General features: G+C 33.1%; 4 protein-coding genes across 7 annotated transcripts; 3 read left to right on the top strand and 1 right to left on the bottom strand.

Annotated features, from left to right (window-relative positions):
• The first annotated feature begins 7,034 nt into the window (after positions 1 to 7,034).
• LOC130993991 (uncharacterized) lies at positions 7,035 to 8,468 on the top strand. The gene has a single exon (XM_057919030.1). The coding sequence runs from the start codon at positions 7,035 to 7,037 to the stop codon at positions 8,466 to 8,468; it is 1,434 nt and encodes a 477-aa protein (XP_057775013.1).
• A 2,055-nt stretch (positions 8,469 to 10,523) lies between these two features.
• On the top strand, positions 10,524 to 11,647 carry LOC130993603 (uncharacterized). The gene is made up of 4 exons (XM_057918539.1): positions 10,524 to 10,838; positions 10,943 to 11,048; positions 11,162 to 11,239; positions 11,348 to 11,647. Exons 1-4 carry the CDS (start codon positions 10,770 to 10,772, stop codon positions 11,416 to 11,418), a joined length of 324 nt encoding a protein of 107 aa, XP_057774522.1. The 5' UTR covers positions 10,524 to 10,769; the 3' UTR covers positions 11,419 to 11,647.
• A 406-nt stretch (positions 11,648 to 12,053) lies between these two features.
• LOC130993602 (axial regulator YABBY 5-like) lies at positions 12,054 to 13,375 on the bottom strand. Its single transcript, XM_057918538.1, has 5 exons — positions 13,256 to 13,375; positions 13,061 to 13,171; positions 12,889 to 12,976; positions 12,673 to 12,797; positions 12,054 to 12,571 (listed from the first exon to the last, which is right to left on the bottom strand). Exons 1-5 carry the CDS (start codon positions 13,325 to 13,327, stop codon positions 12,452 to 12,454), a joined length of 516 nt encoding a protein of 171 aa, XP_057774521.1. The 5' UTR covers positions 13,328 to 13,375; the 3' UTR covers positions 12,054 to 12,451.
• Positions 13,376 to 14,805: 1,430 nt separating this feature from the next.
• LOC130993599 (uncharacterized) lies at positions 14,806 to 17,852 on the top strand. 4 transcript variants are annotated; one of them, XM_057918536.1, is made up of 9 exons: positions 14,806 to 14,966; positions 15,464 to 15,704; positions 15,990 to 16,023; positions 16,163 to 16,390; positions 16,788 to 16,877; positions 17,078 to 17,143; positions 17,216 to 17,307; positions 17,411 to 17,458; positions 17,586 to 17,852. In XM_057918536.1, the coding sequence occupies exons 1-9, from the start codon at positions 14,918 to 14,920 to the stop codon at positions 17,671 to 17,673; spliced, it is 936 nt and encodes a 311-aa protein (XP_057774519.1). In that variant the 5' UTR covers positions 14,806 to 14,917; the 3' UTR covers positions 17,674 to 17,852. The 4 variants fall into 4 exon arrangements, with proteins under 4 accessions (XP_057774519.1, XP_057774517.1, XP_057774516.1 ...); XM_057918534.1 differs by having other exon boundaries at positions 15,401 to 15,704; XM_057918533.1 differs by having other exon boundaries at positions 14,821 to 15,173; positions 15,401 to 15,704.
• The last annotated feature ends 167 nt before the right edge of the window (positions 17,853 to 18,019 follow it).

Genomic DNA, 18,019 nt, shown 5'->3' with positions numbered 1-18,019 from the left:
AAATACAACACAAAAATTTGGGTATAATCGAATTGACTCGTATTTAAAATAGTGTTATTTATAAGGTTCGAGTCAGGATACAAGTTCGAATCAAGTTGTGGTACTCAATTGTGCGGTACTAAATTGCACTCAAGATCACCTCCAAGTACAATATACGACATCTCGTATAATGAACGCAAATATTTGTGTGCGATTGGTCTAATACATGAGATTAATCACGTGAGACAACATATATAATAGTAATAGTAATTTTCAGAATAGTATACAGAAATGATATTGTGGTGCAATGATTACTTTCCAATGCTACTAGGTTCAAAATCCTATTGAATGCCCTCTCAAAAAAAAAAAAATCCGATTGAATGGGCTATTTCTATGTCTTTTTATATTCATTTATAATTTATCTTCTTTATTTATAATTAAAGTTTATATATAATAATCAATAAAGTTTTTGTGGCCTAATGAAATAAATTATTGATTCATAAACCTAGAGATACTAGGTTGAATTTTCAATTGAGGTGGTTTTATTTATATTTATATTTATATTTATATTTTATTTTCAATTTGTGACACTTTTTATAAAATCAAATAAGATTTTTTTAAAACTGCAAATAAGAATTTTCATAAAATTATTATTATTTTTTTATTTAGTGCAAATAAGACTTTAAGACATTGTATTGGTAAATGAGACTTTGATTCTACGTAAATAAAACTTTTCATAAAATCAAATAAGATTTAACTTTTTATTTTTATTTGTAAATAAAACTTCATTTAAATGTAAATCAAATATGATTTTTTTAAAGAGCAAATGAGACTTTATTAATAATAATTTAAGACTTTCTATTTGTAAATGAGAATTTGACTTTTATTCGTATCAAATAAGACTTTAAGACTTTTTACTTGAAAATGATACTTTTGTTTGAATGTCATATTTTTCATAAAATAAAATTAAACGTTTCTTAATAGCAAATACTATTTTAAAACTTTTTATTCGTAAATCAAATTTTTGTTTGAATGTAAATAATAATTTTCATAAGAGCAAATGAGACTTTATTTGAAAATGAGATTTTTAATATAATCAAATAAGATTTTATAAAAGTTTGTTAGCGTTAATAAAGACTTTGTGGTACAATGAATAAGACACTGGTCTTTGGAGCAAGTGATAATCCTCCACTCAAATGTTAATTTAATGTAAAATTTTAAATTAGCTCGATAAACTCTGGGTTTAAAATTCTAAATTAGCTCTTTAGCCTGCAGCCCTCAGGCCCACACTCCTACTCTCAGCCTACGCCCAGCTCCGTCTCATACATAAGATCGATCTCGTGCAAGTATTCCTTTATAATGAAAATGTTGTGTATCTTAAACAATTGTATTTTTATTTTTTGATTTAGAGAATGGAAGCGGTGAAGTTTGTACTCTAAATCTTGTGCTTCTGCTCCCAGCTCGGTCTCATATATGAGACGGATCTCATGCAAGTGTGCATTTATAATGAAAATGTCTTGTATCTTAATCAATTTTATTTTTATTTTTTGATTTGGGGAGAAAGAGCGGTAAAATTTTGTACTCTAAACCTTGTCATTTTTATTTTAGTTTTTTTTAGTATTTGAAAACAACTCAAATGTATAAAATTTGAAATTAGCTCTTTGATCCACCCACCGACTTTAAAGTTTTAAATTAGCTCTCTGGCTTGCCCTCTGGCCCGCGCTCCCAACCTTGTATAGTTGTATGGTATATGAGATCAATTTCATGTAGGTGTGTCTTTATAATGAAAATGTCTTGTACTTTAATAATTTTACTAGTGCATAACCCGTCGAAATTCGATGGGGAATTATTTTAAATTATTATTTAAATTACTCCTTCCGTCCCGTTAATAATGACACGTTTCTTTTCGGCACGGAGATTAAGGAGAAGAAAATTAGGAAATAAAAGTGTATGGTCCACATGATTAGAATTGTGTTTAGGGATTGTTTATTATTTCTAATTTATCAATATATAAAAATATTCATTTCTTGATTCATTAAATAAATTTAAAATTTGTAATTAATTAATCATTTCTTACCATTAACACTAATTTCACAAAAAAAAAGTTTCTAAAGTAAAATAGTGAAGATTGCATTTTTTCTCTTCTTAATTTTGTTAACTTCATCAGCAGAAACAACTGCTGTCAAAATTCACAAAATCAACAAAAATCGAGATGAACTGAAGTAGTTTTGAGAATTAGGAAGAACATGAACTGGGGTGAAAAATAAAAAATTCATGAACTGGGTGAAATTCACGAAATCAACACAAAGCAGAATCAAAATACCAGAACAAAATTCACCAAGCAACAATAAAGATCCTAAAAATCAACAAATATTCACAATTCATCAAATTCACGAAATCAACAAAAATCAAGAATGATTCCAGAAATTGTATGAAATCAAGAATAAGATTCCACAAAAATCATGAAATTAACGAAATCAAGAATAAGAATGAGATTCAAAACAAGAACAAAATCAACAAAAATCAACGATTGAGCCGGTCAGATTTGGCGCTGCACTGGTGCTAGGGTTTCACTCGGAGGCGGCGACAGATGGAGCAGGCGCAGAGGTGTGGAGGCGCGACGATGGAGCCGCTCAGATCTGGCGCCGCATTGGTGCTAGGGTTTCACTCGGTGGCGAAGGAGGCGGCGTCACACTCAGTCCACCGCCGGGCCGTTGATATGGTTTCTTCAGAGGGGGTGGAGGTGCAACGATGGAGCCGCTCAGATCTAGCGCCAACTGGTGCTAGGGTTTCACTCGGAGGCGGCGGCGAATGGAGCAGGCGCAGAGGTGTGGAGGGTGGTCGCGGCGCTAGGCAGTGGAGGCGACGCTAGGGTTTTGGAGATGGTGGTGGAGGGATGAAGAAGAGGGTAGAGAGGGCAGGAGAAGGCGGCGGGTGGACACGGAGTCGCCGCGCCGTCGTCGTGGAAGAGGAGGAGAGACGGAGTCGCCGAGGAGAGGAGGAGAGGCGGCGAGTAAGAGTAATCGGGAGAGAGAAAGAGAGAGAGAGAGAGAGAGAGAGTTAAGAGTGAGAGTGTTTTTTTATTTTTTTTAAAGTTGTTTAATTAGGGTTTTAATTAACATTAATCACTCCCTTATTTTTTCCAAAATAGGAAACGTGCCATCAATAGCGGGACAACCCAAAAAGGAAAACGTGCCATTATTAACGGGATAGAGCTCCACCATCCAAAATTATGCATACATTTCCTTTTTAGTGTGACCCCCAAAATTATGCATACCCTATTTTTAGACACTACCCCACATATAATTCTTACAATTTTACCATTTTAACTTACATTATTTACTCATAATATATTTAACAATACCCTCACTGCGGAACCCTTTCTCCACTATCATTACTTACAAACTTCCATGCATAATTTTGGAGGACGGGGGAGTATTATTTTTGTATAAATAATTATTTATATATAATTTTTTTTTAATTTAAGGTAATATAGTTGAAATTATATTAATCTGAATCATATTCCTCAATTAAATGTTAACCTTTTGTTATAATAATAAATATTCTTTTTATATAAATTTTTATTTAATAATATTTTGAAAAAAGGTCAATATTGGAGATTTTATTTCATCTGAGCATCATCTCGTCTGAACCACCCTATAGGGTCATATCATCATCTAAAGCCCAGAAGACGACATCTAATGTTTGAACACCAGACTTTTGAGCATCATCTCGTCTAAACCTTAAAATACAAAAAATGAACTTTTATGCGTCAATTTTTTTAACAGCACTATCTGGAGGTTTAAAAATCAAATTTGACTTGTGAGATTATATGATTTGGAGCTTCTAATATCATAACTAACTTGTAAACATTATTTTGTATGGAACTTAAAAAAATCTTGATAAACTTTTATGCATTATTAGCTTCAAATATTATAATTGGTTCCAAAAATCATCTCGTTTGGAGTTTGAAAAAACAAATTTAACTTGTGAGTATCATCATTTAATTGGGTTCCGAGAATCATCTCGCTTGGAGCAATTCAAATTGTATTAGTCTCAATCATTCTGCCAATTAAATATACATTTTTAATTTGGAGAGGAAGAGTTTCTTCTTGTATAAGTTTTATTTTAGTGAAACCTTATAAAAAAATCAATGTGAAATGAGGTATTTATATGAATTCTTCACTCGATTGACATTATTATAAATTTAATACAGAATTAAAGATTTCCAATGTATTTTAACATCATATCCTCTATTGTTCTTTATCAAAATTCTTCATTTATGCATTACTAATTTCATAATTTATCTATTATTATCATTGGGGTTAATTGCTTGTAAATTCATGAACTTTAGCGAAAATTCATTTTTAAAACGTTCTTTCATAATTGTAATTTAATACACCAACTTTAACCTGTTGTTCAATTTTAACAACGATCAAATCTCCGGCGAATTAGAAACACATGTGGCTAAATGTGGCTTCTAGTTTCAGAGTCCAGATCCGGTGCGCCTCTCGCTTCATACACGAGCCACAGAGCACCCAAATCCTCCGCTACTTTCGCTAGGCCGCCGCGCTGGATGAGGGTTTTCAGGGAGGGCGCGCGGCGGTGGAGGATGAAGGAGAGGAGGGTTTGAAGATGAACATAGGAGAAGAAGAATTTCAGAGAGGGAGAGGAAGGGTCGTGGAGGAAGAAGGAGGGATGCAAGCCTAGATATGCAAATCGTGGAGGAAGAGAGAGGGCGACGGGCCGCGAAAATCGTGGAAGATGAGGGAGTGTGGCGGGAGGAAAAGAGAGTGCGGTGGGGCAGTGGAATAAGAGGGAGGGCCACGGGCCTAGATCTGCAAATCGTGGAGGAAGAAAGAGGGCGGCGGAAATCATGGAGAAAAAAGGAGGGCCGCGGGGTGGCGGAGTTAGAGGGAGGGCCACGGGCCTAGATCTGCAAATCGTGGAGGAAGAGGAAGGGCCGCGGGGCGGCGAAAAATGCAGAAGGAAGAGGGAGTGTGGCGGAAGGAAGAGGGAGTGCGGCGGGGCGGCGAAAAACGACGACGTTTTAAGCTTCTCTAAAACGCTGTGTATTACTCATCGACGAACAATTACAAAAGCGTGTGCCGGGAAGCCACGTCAGTGCCACGTGTGTTTTTAAGTCGTCGGAGATTTAATGGTTGTTAAAATTGAACAATGAGTCAAAGTTGGTGTATTAAATTGGAATTTTGAAAGAACGTGTTAAAAATGGATTTTCGCTAAAATTCGTGAATTTACAAACAATTAACCCTTATTATTATTATTATTATTATTGAAGAAACTGAAACAAATAAAGTTTTTAGATATGAAAAATATATTTTTCTTCCCTATATAAATAAAATGTACAGATATATTTTATAAAAAATAAAAATAAAATTTTAATTATTTTGATAGACATAAAATAAGATTTCGCTTTAAAGTAATCAGGTTTATAATTTACATACATTTGCATGTCTCAATTCAAACTCAATTTAAAATTGATTTTATTGAAAATTAAGAAGATATATATATATATATATATATATATATATATATATATATATATATTCATACAGTATAATATATTGCAACATATACATATAATATACACGCTTTTGAGAAATATAAAATTAATAACAAATATACATCTAATCACTAACATTCAATTAAAATCATTTATTGTATATAAATTATAATTTTTTTCTTGTCAGACATGTAAATCTAATTTTTATCGAGATAAAATAAATAATAAAATTTATTAATTTAGATTATATGTAAGTTAATATTATTATATATATATACTATTAATTATATTTATTAAGATTCATGAATCTTTATATGAAATGTAATAGTTAATTAATTAATAAATGATGAAGATTATATATGGTAAATTATTGAAATCGTTTTGTGTTTTGACGAGTACTCTTTTTCCTTTTCACGGTTTTTCCCACTGGGTTTTCCGTGAAAAGGTTTTAATGAGGTTCGGCCCTTAGTCTGCTCCTTCTGTGCTTTCAAGGGTTTTTTTTGGGTTTTTTCTTTTCTTTTTTATATATAAAATCGTCATTTAATATAAATGGTAAATTATTGAAATGGAACAATTCTAAGCATGCCACATAGGTTAAGGCTTAATCTTTTTATAAAGAAGATTTATTATTAATTATATTTATTAATATTAATTTTTATCGAGATAAAATAAATAATAAAATTTATTAATTTAGATTATATGTAAGTTAATATTATGATATATATATATATATATATACATTTATTATTAATTATATTTATTAAGATTAATGAATCTTTATATGAAATGTAATAGTTAATTAATTAATAAATGATGAAGATTATATATGGTAAATTATTGAAATGGAACAATTCTAAGCATGCCACATAGGTTAAGGCTTAATCCTTTTATAAAGAAGATTTTCATTTATTTTTTGATTTGAGGAGGGAGTGATAGAATTTGTACTCTAAACCTTATTATTTATAGATTTAATCTGCACTATTTGAAAGCCTTTTAGTATGAAAACATCTTGTAACTTAACCAAATAATTTTTTAATAAAACGAAAACGTCTTGTTACTTAATTAAACTTTTTTATTTATTTTAAGCAACATATATGTAAACACTCTTATTAATGGTTGATTCATATTTTCAGCCAACCATAAAAATGATATCCAATTAGCCATTTATTTAGTTCTAGTAATCTCAGTCTCAATTGAATATGTCAATCATATAATTATGATAGTCCACGACATGTTAAAGTGAAATATCATAATTGGTAATTCCACTTAAATAAAATCTCATAGATAATTTGGTCTAAAGAGAAAAATATCTCATATATTATAATTATTTAACTTTATATAATCTTGGTTTTTGATTTTTTCCTTTTGTCTTCTTCGTTAAATTATTTTTCCGAGTTTTTAGAGAATATATTTTTGTTTATTTCTACAGCTTACAATTTGCACTTATGGACTGAAAAAATGAACAAAGAAAACTATGAGATTAGGTTGGACTTTGATCACCGAATTTACTTTGAGCTTAAATTATAATTTAATGCTTCTTAACCCGGAGACCATTCTTGCTCGCTCTCTTAAAGCTCGGTACTTTCCAAGGACAGACATTTTGCTAGCTAATAATGCTCATAACCCTTCTTTCATTTGGAATAGCTTATTAGTTGGTCGTGAGTTGTTATTGGAAGGTATCGCGTGGAAAGTAGGCAGTGGGAATCGAATTCGTTTTGGCTGTGACCGGTGGCTCCCCTCTATTTCTGGTGGTTTTGTTACGGCCAAGGTTCCAGAAGCATGGAAAGAAACGAAGCTTACAGATTTTATACTAGACAACCCTCTCTCTTGGGATTTTGATGGTCTTGCTGAGTTCCTGGAACCCGGCGATCTTTGGAAAGTAACTTCCCAGATTGTGCCTTCTTTGAATCGACCGGACTCTCCCTTTTGGCCGGATGGTAAATTTAATTCTTACACTGTGAAATCTGGCTATCACCTGGCTTGCTCGCTTAGCCAAAGATCAGAGGCTTCTTCTTCTAATCAGGATGAATCGCTTTGGCATTGGATATGGGGATTAGAAGTGTTACCGAAAATCAAGCTCTTTATGTGGAAATGTCTCGCTGGGGCTATTCCTACCTCGCAGGCGCTTCTATCCCGATCAATTAACATTGATCCTCTTTGTCGTCGCTGTGGTAATGATTTTGAAACGCTGGAACATGCTCTGCGAGACTGCCCTTGGGCCTCCTTTATCTGGGAGGTCTCGCCCCTTCGTCTCAGCCCAGCTCCTGCTAATGGTCACTGCTCGATTGCTGCTTGGTTTGAAATTATTCGTCAGATTCCTCATGGAGAAACTCACAAATCTTTTGCTAATCTGGTGTGGGCGATCTGGCATGCTAGAAACCTCTTGGTTTTTCAAGATAAGGAGATTTCCCACTTTGATTGTCTCTCTGCTTCTCAACGAGTTATTTGGAATAGGCTGGTTTCGACTCCTAAGGCGGCTGCTCCTCCCGTGGCGGTAGAGTGTAGGCGTGATCATCAAGTGAGGATTTTCTGTGATGCTTCGGTGGTGGAGGGTGTTGGAGTGGGTATTGGTGTGGTTGTGAAAGACAAGGATGGCCTCGTTCAATGCTGCTGCTATGGTTTCTTGCATGGAGTGTTCACGGTTCTGGAAGGGGAAGCAAAAGCCGTTCATACTGGACTCCAGTTGTGTAAGGACCGAAACTTTGATGATGCTATTGCTGTGACTGACAGCCAACTGCTATATTGGTGCTTGGTTAATGGTGAGCTCGATCTTTCCTATCTTGGCGACACTCTTGCGGGGATTCGTCTCTTGGCTGCGGAGCTTCGGTTTTGTGCTTTTAGTTGGACTCCTCGGGAAGGCAATGCAAATGCCGATGGTCTGGCGAAGTTAGCTATGTCCTGTCGTACCGTTTTTACTTTTTCTGATGTTCTACCCAACCTTGGGAACCTTTCTTCTTTATCTTAATGAAGTTCTTTCCTTTTCCCTCAAAAAAAAAAAAAGTATGAAAACATCTTGTAACTTAACCAAATAATTTTTTAATAAAACGAAAACGTCTTGTTACTTAATTAAACTTTTTTATTTATTTTAAGCAACATATATGTAAACACTCTTATTAATGGTTGATTCATATTTTCAGCCAACCATAAAAATGATATCCAATTAGCCATTTATTTAGTTCTAGTAATCTCAGTCTCAATTGAATATGTCAATCATATAATTATGATAGTCCACGACATGTTAAAGTGAAATATCATAATTGGTAATTCCACTTAAATAAAATCTCATAGATAATTTGGTCTAAAGAGAAAAATATCTCATATATTATAATTATTTAACTTTATATAATCTTGGTTTTTGATTTTTTCCTTTTGTCTTCTTCGTTAAATTATTTTTCCGAGTTTTTAGAGAATATATTTTTGTTTATTTCTACAGCTTACAATTTGCACTTATGGACTGAAAAAATGAACAAAGAAAACTATGAGATTAGGTTGGACTTTGATCACCGAATTTACTTTGAGCTTAAAGATGGGCTTTGCTTTAGTTTCAGTCTTTCTAGCCTTGGTCATATTTTTCTCATAGTTTTCTTTGTTCATATTTCCTTTAACTTTAAATTATTAATAAAAATAACAAAATACACATTATTTTTTTATGCTATTTATAAAATTAATGATCTCAATAACAATATATGATTTATTAAAATTAAATTAAATACCTAAAATAAAAAAGGCAACGCAAACGTGGATTAAACGTGAGTGATGCTCATATAAGGTGCTCACATAAGATATGTAGCATAACATTTATATATATATATATATATATATATATATATATATATATATATATATAGGGGTGAGCTAAAATAAAAACACATTTTTTTGTATAAACTATAAACGAATTAAAATGTATGAATTCTATGTAGAACACGTATGAATTGGCTGTGTAACTGTATGAATTGCGAGGGTATTTTGCCTAACCTTATTTTAAGGAACTTATATAATTTTGGAACTTATAAGATATTTTAAAAACTTTTAAGATATTGTTTATTAAGTATTCATAAGTTGTCAAAGTGTTTGGATAATTTACCTTTTAAGCTAGAGAGATAATTTTTAGTCAGAGAGAGAAAATCGAAGAGCGATGAATTTGAAAGTGTATATGATGAAAATAACAAATTCTAGTTGAATAATATTTATAAAATACATATTAGATTATGAAAAAATAAGTTGGGATAAAGAAACTTATTTTTTGGTAAGCTTATAAGCTCTTGGAGATTATTTTTAGAGCTTATAAATTATTTAGGAGCATATTTTGTCAAACACTTTGAAAGAGCTTATAAGCTGTTTTAAAAAGTTTATAAACACCCTCTAGCTAAGCTTATTTTAAAGAGTTATACGTTGTCAAAGTATATATTTGGATAATTGAGTCTATAAGCTACAAAGAGAATTTTTAGTTAGATAGAGAAAATAGAAGCTAGATAAACTTGAGATAGTATATGATAAAAATAATAAATTATAGTTGAATAATATTTATAAAATAATTGTTATATTTATGAAAAAAAAATTGGGTTAGAGGAAGTTATTTGTTTAGGGAGTTTATAAGCTCTTGAAGTTTATTTTTACAAATTTTAAGCTGTTTAGAAGCTTATTTTATTAAAAACTTTGAAAGAGCTTATAAACTTAGCCAAACATCCTCGTAGTCCTAGAAAGTATATATACGGATTATCAAGTTGAGATTATGGTTTTGGGTAATCCATATTTTGAGGGGCTGAGGATGGCTAAACAACATCTAAAGGCAGAATCAAAGATCCAAATCAAGAATTGAAATTAATTACAATTAACAAAAACGCCCATTTGAACTTTGAAGACCCAAATTTGGGGACCAAACTACATTGTTGTCAAATTGAAGAATGCGGGGCCAAAAACTGCAACAATTAGGTCGACATTGAATTATAAGGATTAATTGGGTTAGATTGAACACGAAGTCATCACATCATAAGCTACTAATCTTTTCCAACCCTAATGCAAAAAATAATGCTCTTATCTGATATGAGATGAGGTGTTTGGATTGCTCATGCTTTTTGGGCCCTTGGATTGGATATTCTGGATAACACTTAATTTCATCATGCCTTAGTATAAGACCTCTCAAATATCTTCCCCTCTCCTTTGCACTTTAATTTCTTGCATTTTGTTTGCTTCCTAAATTCATTCCAATTTGCTTTTCTCCAACAAACCTAGTTCATTTTTTTTTGTCTATTTCTAGAGATCGAATATGTATCGTCATCACCATCTTCACCCTTTTCCTTGTTTGCATTGCCAACCTCACACCTACATTAGAATGGTACTATTATTATATTGATAATAATCTTCATAAATCCATGCAGACTTCATACATGATACAACAGTACATATAAATTATGGTAATTAATAATGAGAGTTTTGCAGGTTCACAATCTGATAGAGAGGTGTTTGCTGCTCCATATGGATAGAGATGAATGTGTGAAGGCCTTGGCTGAGCATGCTCGTATTCAACCTCTCGTAACTATCACAGGTTCATTTCAAATCTCACTTCACATAATAATTATAAACTTTGCTTTAAAAAATGGAGTAGAAAGTAGTTTGCAGTTTGTGATTTGGAGATTGTTTTGTTTTTATATGTGTCAGTATGGAAAGAGTTGCTGAAAGAGAACAAGGACTTCTTCCAATCATACTTCCGATCTCTATCTCCTAGGCCATACTCAAGTATGTTGTATTTCATATTTCAGCTCATTTTACAAGAATTTTCTTTTATTTGTTGTTTATTGTATATTCTTGGCATCTCTTAGTCTCACTCTGGAGATTTGGTTTCAGGTGGATATGTTCAAAGGGCACCGAGATTTGGAAGAAGAAACCAGTGGAAATATATAACTAGAAGACGATGAAAAAATTCTGTACATAGAAAATACATGTAGTGCATTAGGATCTCCTAATTAAATCCATGCATGATCTTGTCTTCAATAAGTTATTTTGTAGTATTATTTTTATGGCTAAATCAAGCTTGTATTATAGGTATTATTTTGTCTGATATTGTTGTCTCAGGAAGAGTGTGTGTGTGACAGACAAGTTATTGGTATATGTAATCAATTAGTGGGTTATCATATCATGTATACATACAAGTATACAACCACCCTACTGTATTATTTTTTCACTAAGGCTGCGTTTATTTTGATGGATAAATTTATCCATGGAAAAATATGGATAACAAAAATTTATGCCTTAAAACGTCTCATTTCTTTTCCAACATTTAACACAAAAGAGATGCTCACCATTTTTTATTCCTTATTATCCATCCATTATTGAGTGAATAATATTATCCATCCTTGAAGTGAAAATAAGGAAGGAAAAATGATGATCATCTCTTTTGTGTCAAATGTTGGAAAGGAAATGAGAGATTTCAAGGCATAAATTTTTGTTATCCTTTCTTTTCCATGGATAAATTTATCCATCAAAGAAAACGCAACCTAACAGAAAAAGAAAAAGGAAACAAAAAAAAACATACTTCATTACTAATTAACAAGGCACAACCATAATTGTAATCAATGAAGTCAATTCCTAAAGACAAATCATAATCTATGAAAAGAAAACAGAAAAAAACTCCTTAGACAACGGTTGCAAATTCTGTGTATTTGGGTGGATTAGAAAGGTGTCGTGGTGCAAACCACATTGCCTTAATGCCTTAGTTTCATGGAAAGCATTGCCAAGAAAATGCACCTGCAGTTTTTGTGGCAGCAGATAGCAGTTATGCGATTTCAGCACCACAAAATTGACCTTTTAACATTCCAGCGGTCTATACACCTTCATTATGGATGATTGCTGCTTTTTTATTTAGTTATCACATGCATCTCAGACTAATTAAGTTACACATGCAGACAACATCAATATTATTACAAAATCTTGCAGTATAACAGCAGAAATCTAGTATATGCCAATGATTACCTCATCATCGACAGTCCATTGCATAACCATATCTCTGTCTCCTTCATCACAGCCATAGACTTCTCCATCTCTATACTCACTTTGTGGGCAATGCGCCCACTACACAGTTTCAAAATGTAAAAAGAATAAGCCTGAATTTCTACTCAGTTTTAATTTCCTTGAGAAACAAAAAAGAAAAAACAAAAAAAAATTACTCCTACATTTTTGGCAGCAGCACTAAAAGCTTGCTTGTGAGTGATGTTGGGATGCTGGAGCTTCAGCCTCCTGATTTCGTACTTGATGAAGTGATTGTAAGCAGTCGGAGCACGTTGCTTCTTCTCCGGTGCTGCAGCATACCAAACTACAATCAGATCAAGATCATCGCCCAGAATAATAATATACCAACAATTAGGATTCGTGAGAAACAGCTTCTTTACGTTTGTGGATAACTTGGTTGCACCAAACATAACCTTCGTCTTCCTCTTCTTCGTCGGCCACCTTCTCATCACACACTTCCAAATCTGGCTGTTATGTAAAGAAGCAAACACACTTGATTAAGCACCATAGTTAGTTGAGTTCTTGATTTGCAGTTAAACAGTTTTAATTCACCATTTGGTGGAGTGAAGGAAAGAGGTGAAGCATGTTGAGAGAGAAGATGTTATCACAGTGGCCGCATCTGATTCTCACCACCATTGCTAAGCTGCTGCAAGGAACGCTAACCTGCACAAAATATATCAGGTTAAGCTATGTAATTAGCAACTAATCACGCACGACATTAATATTCAAAAATCGTGGATTTACTACAAGTAAGATGGTATTGCAAAAGCAGCACTTCACATAGCAAATTTGCTCCTGCAGATCATGCAATGTCGACATTTTTTTTTCAGAGAGAGAGAATTGAAGGGGAAATTAACTAAAATGCAGTGTAGCAAGAGATGATATATAGAAGAAATTAAAGCATCAACTCTGTTTCGAGTTATATCAAACTCATGTTTTCTTGTGCATGAGTCAATTTTGTACCTAAACATTAATTAATGTCTGATCTATACATCAATCAAAGTTCCAATCCAAACAAGGAAAAATGAGGAGACAAGTCTTAGCAGTCCAGTGCTTCCTATAATGAACAATTTATTTCCAAGTGTTGAGCCTATCTATTTTTCTCTTGAAAACTGAAACTACTGCTAACAAGGAAATCTGCCATCTAACAAGTTTTGTCTTTCTTCAAAGACAGAAATTGTAATTGAATTCAATCACCCTAGTTCTTGCAATTTACATCTTATATGGCCAACTACTATATATATCTATCTCATATTTCCCTATTTTAATGCCCTACATATATGATCGTTGTGTGACTATTATATATTTATATATAAAATATAACAATAAAAACATTATCTTGCAACAAAAATGCTTCATGCACTTCTTGCATAGTACTTTTAGAGGGTGTTTGTTAATTTGTGAAATTTGGTTGAGCAAATTGATTTGATTTTTTCTTATAATTCTAGAAAATTTCTGAACTCCTCTGAATGGGTGTGATGATTAGTATTTGATCGACCTCATATAAACATTAGTATTTGCTTTATACAAAATGAGAGATAAATTTTTAATGTATAAATCATATTTGAGAAGTAAGATAGAAAAACGCAGATACATCATGAAAAATATCTATTATTTATGTTCAAAAAACCATAGTATATAGTGGTGTTATGTATGACGCACTCATACATAACGAAAAAAATATATATTATTTAAAGTAATAATAACATTTTTTTCCTGAGAATTTAATACATAATGTTATGATGCACTCATAAATAATGGAAAAAAAGTGACATAGAATTGGAAGAATTAAATTGATTGTCGCTGTTGTATGACAAACAACTCCCCAAATTAGGAGATTAATACTCCTTTCGTCCTATAAAAATGTATCATTTTTTCTATTTTCATAAGAATTTATTATATTTATTTTAGGACATGACCTTATACAACTCCTTATATTTTTATTTCTTAAAAACACTATCTTTTCTCCACTCAACACATTATGTACCAAATATTTTTTAAAATTTATTTCATTTTCAAGTGATATATTCTTATGGGACGGAGTGAGTAATACGTACGTCCACACCCACAAATTAACAAATTTTCTAAATTTTAGTTAATTTTTAAAAAGGAGGACTAACAATTTCTAAAAAAAATTATAAGTTAGGATAATATGATTAAAATAATTATTCGGATAAAGTATTTCAATTTATTTAATTAGGAGCAAAGTATAAACACTTGCGTAGTTTGGGAAAATAAACTGAATGTACGAAAAAAATTAAATCATACTGTTTATCTTTAATTCTGAAAACTGAGAGTAGATAAATGGATGGCCACAATTAATTACATATTCTCTGCTCGATCTTCTTTCTATTTTCTTATCGAGGGAGTCTTTGGTTCAGATAATGGAAAAACAATCGCTGCAGTACAATGCTCAACACTCAATCAATCTCCGGATTTACCCAAAAGAAAAGGGAAAGTATAAAATTCTCACCTCACTGTACAAATTTGACTGTGAATTCAGTTATTTCTCTTTTCTGAAACATATAAAGGTTGTGAGGGAAAACAGAACATGCTAGTTGCATTTGGCCCAATCACTGTGTGCGGATTCGCATGGATTTGTCGTGGAGTTCTAACTTTGATTTTCATTTTCTAGTTTATTTTCTTTGTACTTTCTTACATGATGGTAAATTAGAGCTGTCAGTTTCTCCAATTACCTAATTCTTGTTTTTTGTTTTTTTATTGCTTCAATTATGCTTGGACGAGTTGGTATATATACTTGCATATGTGCATAGCTCTTTTATTTAGAATAGGGGCAAACTAAGTGCACTGCTTAGATGAAATATTGATGATTGGAAGTGTTTGAAATAACAATGAGATTCTCAACAAGGCTGTTTGATCATACTTGGGCAGTTATAGCTGATGATACAACAACTCCGAGTTATTGGTTGAATTGGAGATTCTTGGTGTGTGCAGTATGGGTTGTGGTAGCCATGGTGTTAGCTGCATTTCTAATATGGAGACATGAAGGGCGTAGGGAAGATGAGCATGAGGCAGCAGGGTGCTTGTATGGCGATGAAGTCTGGGGGACGTGCTCGAAATCAATCCATCCCAGTTGGTTGCTTGCTTATAGACTACTTGCTTTCTCTGCCATGCTTGCGCTGCTTCTAGCTAATCTAATCACCAGTGGTTCTGTAAAATATTATTTTTACACGGAGTAAGTCTCGTCACTTTGTTTCTTCTTTTCTTTATATAATTTGTGATTATTTCAGAATTTACAGTTTAAAGCTATGGTTCTAGCAATGGCATTTGTTTATTCGTTCTTCTTGCCTTGTATAGTTTTTAACTGTAGCTTGGAGTCTTCCATTATGAGTATATAATTCCATTTGCAACTGGGAGGCTCCACTATATATTTGAATAATTCTATGACATCAATGGCGATATTTTGAACTGATATTGTGGTTGTTCTAACTTTACCTCTCGCTCTTTCCTTGTTGAACAGGTGGACTTTTACTTTGGTCACTTTTTATTTTGGGGTATGTTAATCTTTTCTGGAGCTGCCTCCATGTGTGTTTCCAATCTATACTCTAAACAACTTAAGCTTAAGCACTTCAATTTCCTTTTAATTTTATGGTAATTATAAAATTTGATTATTTCATACATTTTGGCTTGTAGCTTGGTTCTTCACTCTCGATTCATGGCTCTCTGCATTGCCGCCATGAAGTTGAACAGGATATGGATAGTTATATATCAGCCAGTGCAGAGCATGGCTCTTATGTACCACCCCAACTTGGGGAGCATGAAGATATGCCCAGCCAAACTAGAAGCTCAAATTGTCGTGACGAACCTAATTGCAGAACTGCTGCTTCCATATTGGGCTATATCTTGCAAATAGTATTTCAGGTAAGAATTCACCTTCGTTCCTATAGATACTCTTAACAACAATTACTCAAAATGGTATTGTAGCGGCAAAAGAACTGTTGTACTACAAGTCTCTTTTGATTTCATTTGTAAAGAGTATCTCAATTGTTGTCAACAGAGAAGGTGTATTATATGCAGCTCCTCTCAGGTTCCTGTTCAATAGCATATACAATTATCTACATGCTTATCATGTGAATGTTTCATTGTTACTGCAACTTAGAGAAACCTGCATCATATTTTATTTGTCATTTGCAGAAAGTTGTGTTAAGATTCATGTAACCTAAGAAACTTCACTATTGAAACATTATTATCCTCAAACCTCTCCATTTTTGTGTAGCCTAAGAAAGTTTCTCATACTTTCATTTCACTTCCGGTATAGATGTCTGCTGGGGCTGTGATGCTCACTGATTCTGTCTTTTGGTTGGTACTCTATCCATCTCTCATCGCCAGAGGTTACAGATTAAGTTTTGTGAGTATAATATTTCCCAGCTTTTTTTTATGATTATTATTTTATCATTGTGTTGTTTCTAGCATAGCAGTCCCCAACATGGAGGCCAATAGCATTTTTTCCTTTTTATTTGTGGCCTGTGAATGCTTTATTAAGATGTGTTACTTCCCCATATATGCCTTCTTCTGGTCATTGAGTCGACACTTTATTTTTTTACGCAGCTAATTGTCTGTAAGCATTCTGTCAACGCCATCTTTCTCCTTGGTGATGCAATTTTGAATCGCCTGGTAGTATCTCAACTACCAAATTATTATCGTTTCTAATGAGTTTATGATTAATGGATCTGTAATCACTTCCAGAGATTTCCCTTCTTCCGCATGGCGTATTTTGTTTTATGGACGTGCATGTTCGTCCTTTTCCAGTGGATTATCCATGTCTGTGTATCAATTAGGTAGAGTTTCCATTCTGCCTGATATTGTTATGTTAGTCTTACAATTTCTGACAAAGAACTAATAGTATAATTCTTGACTGTGTGAAATCCTCTTGCTGAACAGATGGCCCTATCCATTCATGGACTTGTCGTCTCCGTACGCTCCTCTGTGGTATGTACCAATATCCTTGCAGACTTTATAGTACCATTCCATGCAACGGGGTGACTTATACATGTTTTTCATTTATCCAAGAACAGTGGTTGCCTTGACCCTATCCTTGTTAAACAAAATTTTGCAGGTATTTAGGCATCGGCCTTCTGGCCTTTCTCTGTTACGGAATATGTTTTTTCATATTCAGAGTAAAACAGTGTTATTTATCAAGATAAAATATTCGGATTGCTTGAAGGAGAGGTGGTGCGATTTGGCTGCGGATGGGTCCTCTGCATTGCTTCCACATTTGGAATAACATTGTTTAGTGATGAGATATATGTAACTTTTACTTACAAGCTCTGCTTCTCATCTACTGTCACATTACAGTTTTCTAAATAGAGTCAGATTATACCAATAGGGTAGACTATCCGTTTTCCATTTCCCCGTGAAATAGAAAGAATTGAGAAGACCGGTTAATCTCTAATCGAAAATAATTAGGCATCATTCACAACTTTGGGAACAAACCAATAAAGCAATATATCTGAAGAAATCAATAAAATGATTCTCAACACGTACGCCGCA

The sequence above is a fragment of the Salvia miltiorrhiza genome, chromosome 7 (genome assembly GCF_028751815.1).
Source record: "Salvia miltiorrhiza cultivar Shanhuang (shh) chromosome 7, IMPLAD_Smil_shh, whole genome shotgun sequence".
Taxonomy (NCBI): Eukaryota; Viridiplantae; Streptophyta; class Magnoliopsida; order Lamiales; family Lamiaceae; genus Salvia; species Salvia miltiorrhiza.
The sequence above is the reverse complement of the archived record's forward strand: the minus strand, read 5'-3'. Positions and strand labels throughout refer to the sequence as shown.

What these genes read in the sequence shown, in the direction of transcription:
- LOC130993991 (XM_057919030.1), top strand. Translation starts at nt 7,035, where the DNA reads ATGCTTCTTAACCCGGAGACCATTCTTGCTCGCTCTCTTAAAGCTCGG.
- LOC130993603 (XM_057918539.1), top strand. Translation starts at nt 10,770, where the DNA reads ATGTATCGTCATCACCATCTTCACCCTTTTCCTTGTTTGCATTGCCAA. An exon ending in ACCTCTCGTAACTATCACAG is followed by an intron (nt 11,049 to 11,161) that starts GTTCATTTCAAA and finishes TATATGTGTCAG; the next exon opens with TATGGAAAGAGTTGCTGAAA. An exon ending in ATCTCCTAGGCCATACTCAA is followed by an intron (nt 11,240 to 11,347) that starts GTATGTTGTATT and finishes ATTTGGTTTCAG; the next exon opens with GTGGATATGTTCAAAGGGCA.
- LOC130993602 (XM_057918538.1), bottom strand. Translation starts at nt 13,327, where the DNA reads ATGTCGACATTGCATGATCTGCAGGAGCAAATTTGCTATGTGAAGTGC. An exon ending in TTTGCAATACCATCTTACTT is followed by an intron (nt 13,172 to 13,255) that starts GTAGTAAATCCA and finishes TATTTTGTGCAG; the next exon opens with GTTAGCGTTCCTTGCAGCAG. An exon ending in CAACCAAGTTATCCACAAAC is followed by an intron (nt 12,798 to 12,888) that starts GTAAAGAAGCTG and finishes GGTATGCTGCAG; the next exon opens with CACCGGAGAAGAAGCAACGT.
- LOC130993599 (XM_057918533.1), top strand. Translation starts at nt 15,101, where the DNA reads ATGGATTTGTCGTGGAGTTCTAACTTTGATTTTCATTTTCTAGTTTAT. An exon ending in TGGTCACTTTTTATTTTGGG is followed by an intron (nt 16,024 to 16,162) that starts GTATGTTAATCT and finishes TTTGGCTTGTAG; the next exon opens with CTTGGTTCTTCACTCTCGAT. An exon ending in ATGCAATTTTGAATCGCCTG is followed by an intron (nt 17,144 to 17,215) that starts GTAGTATCTCAA and finishes AATCACTTCCAG; the next exon opens with AGATTTCCCTTCTTCCGCAT.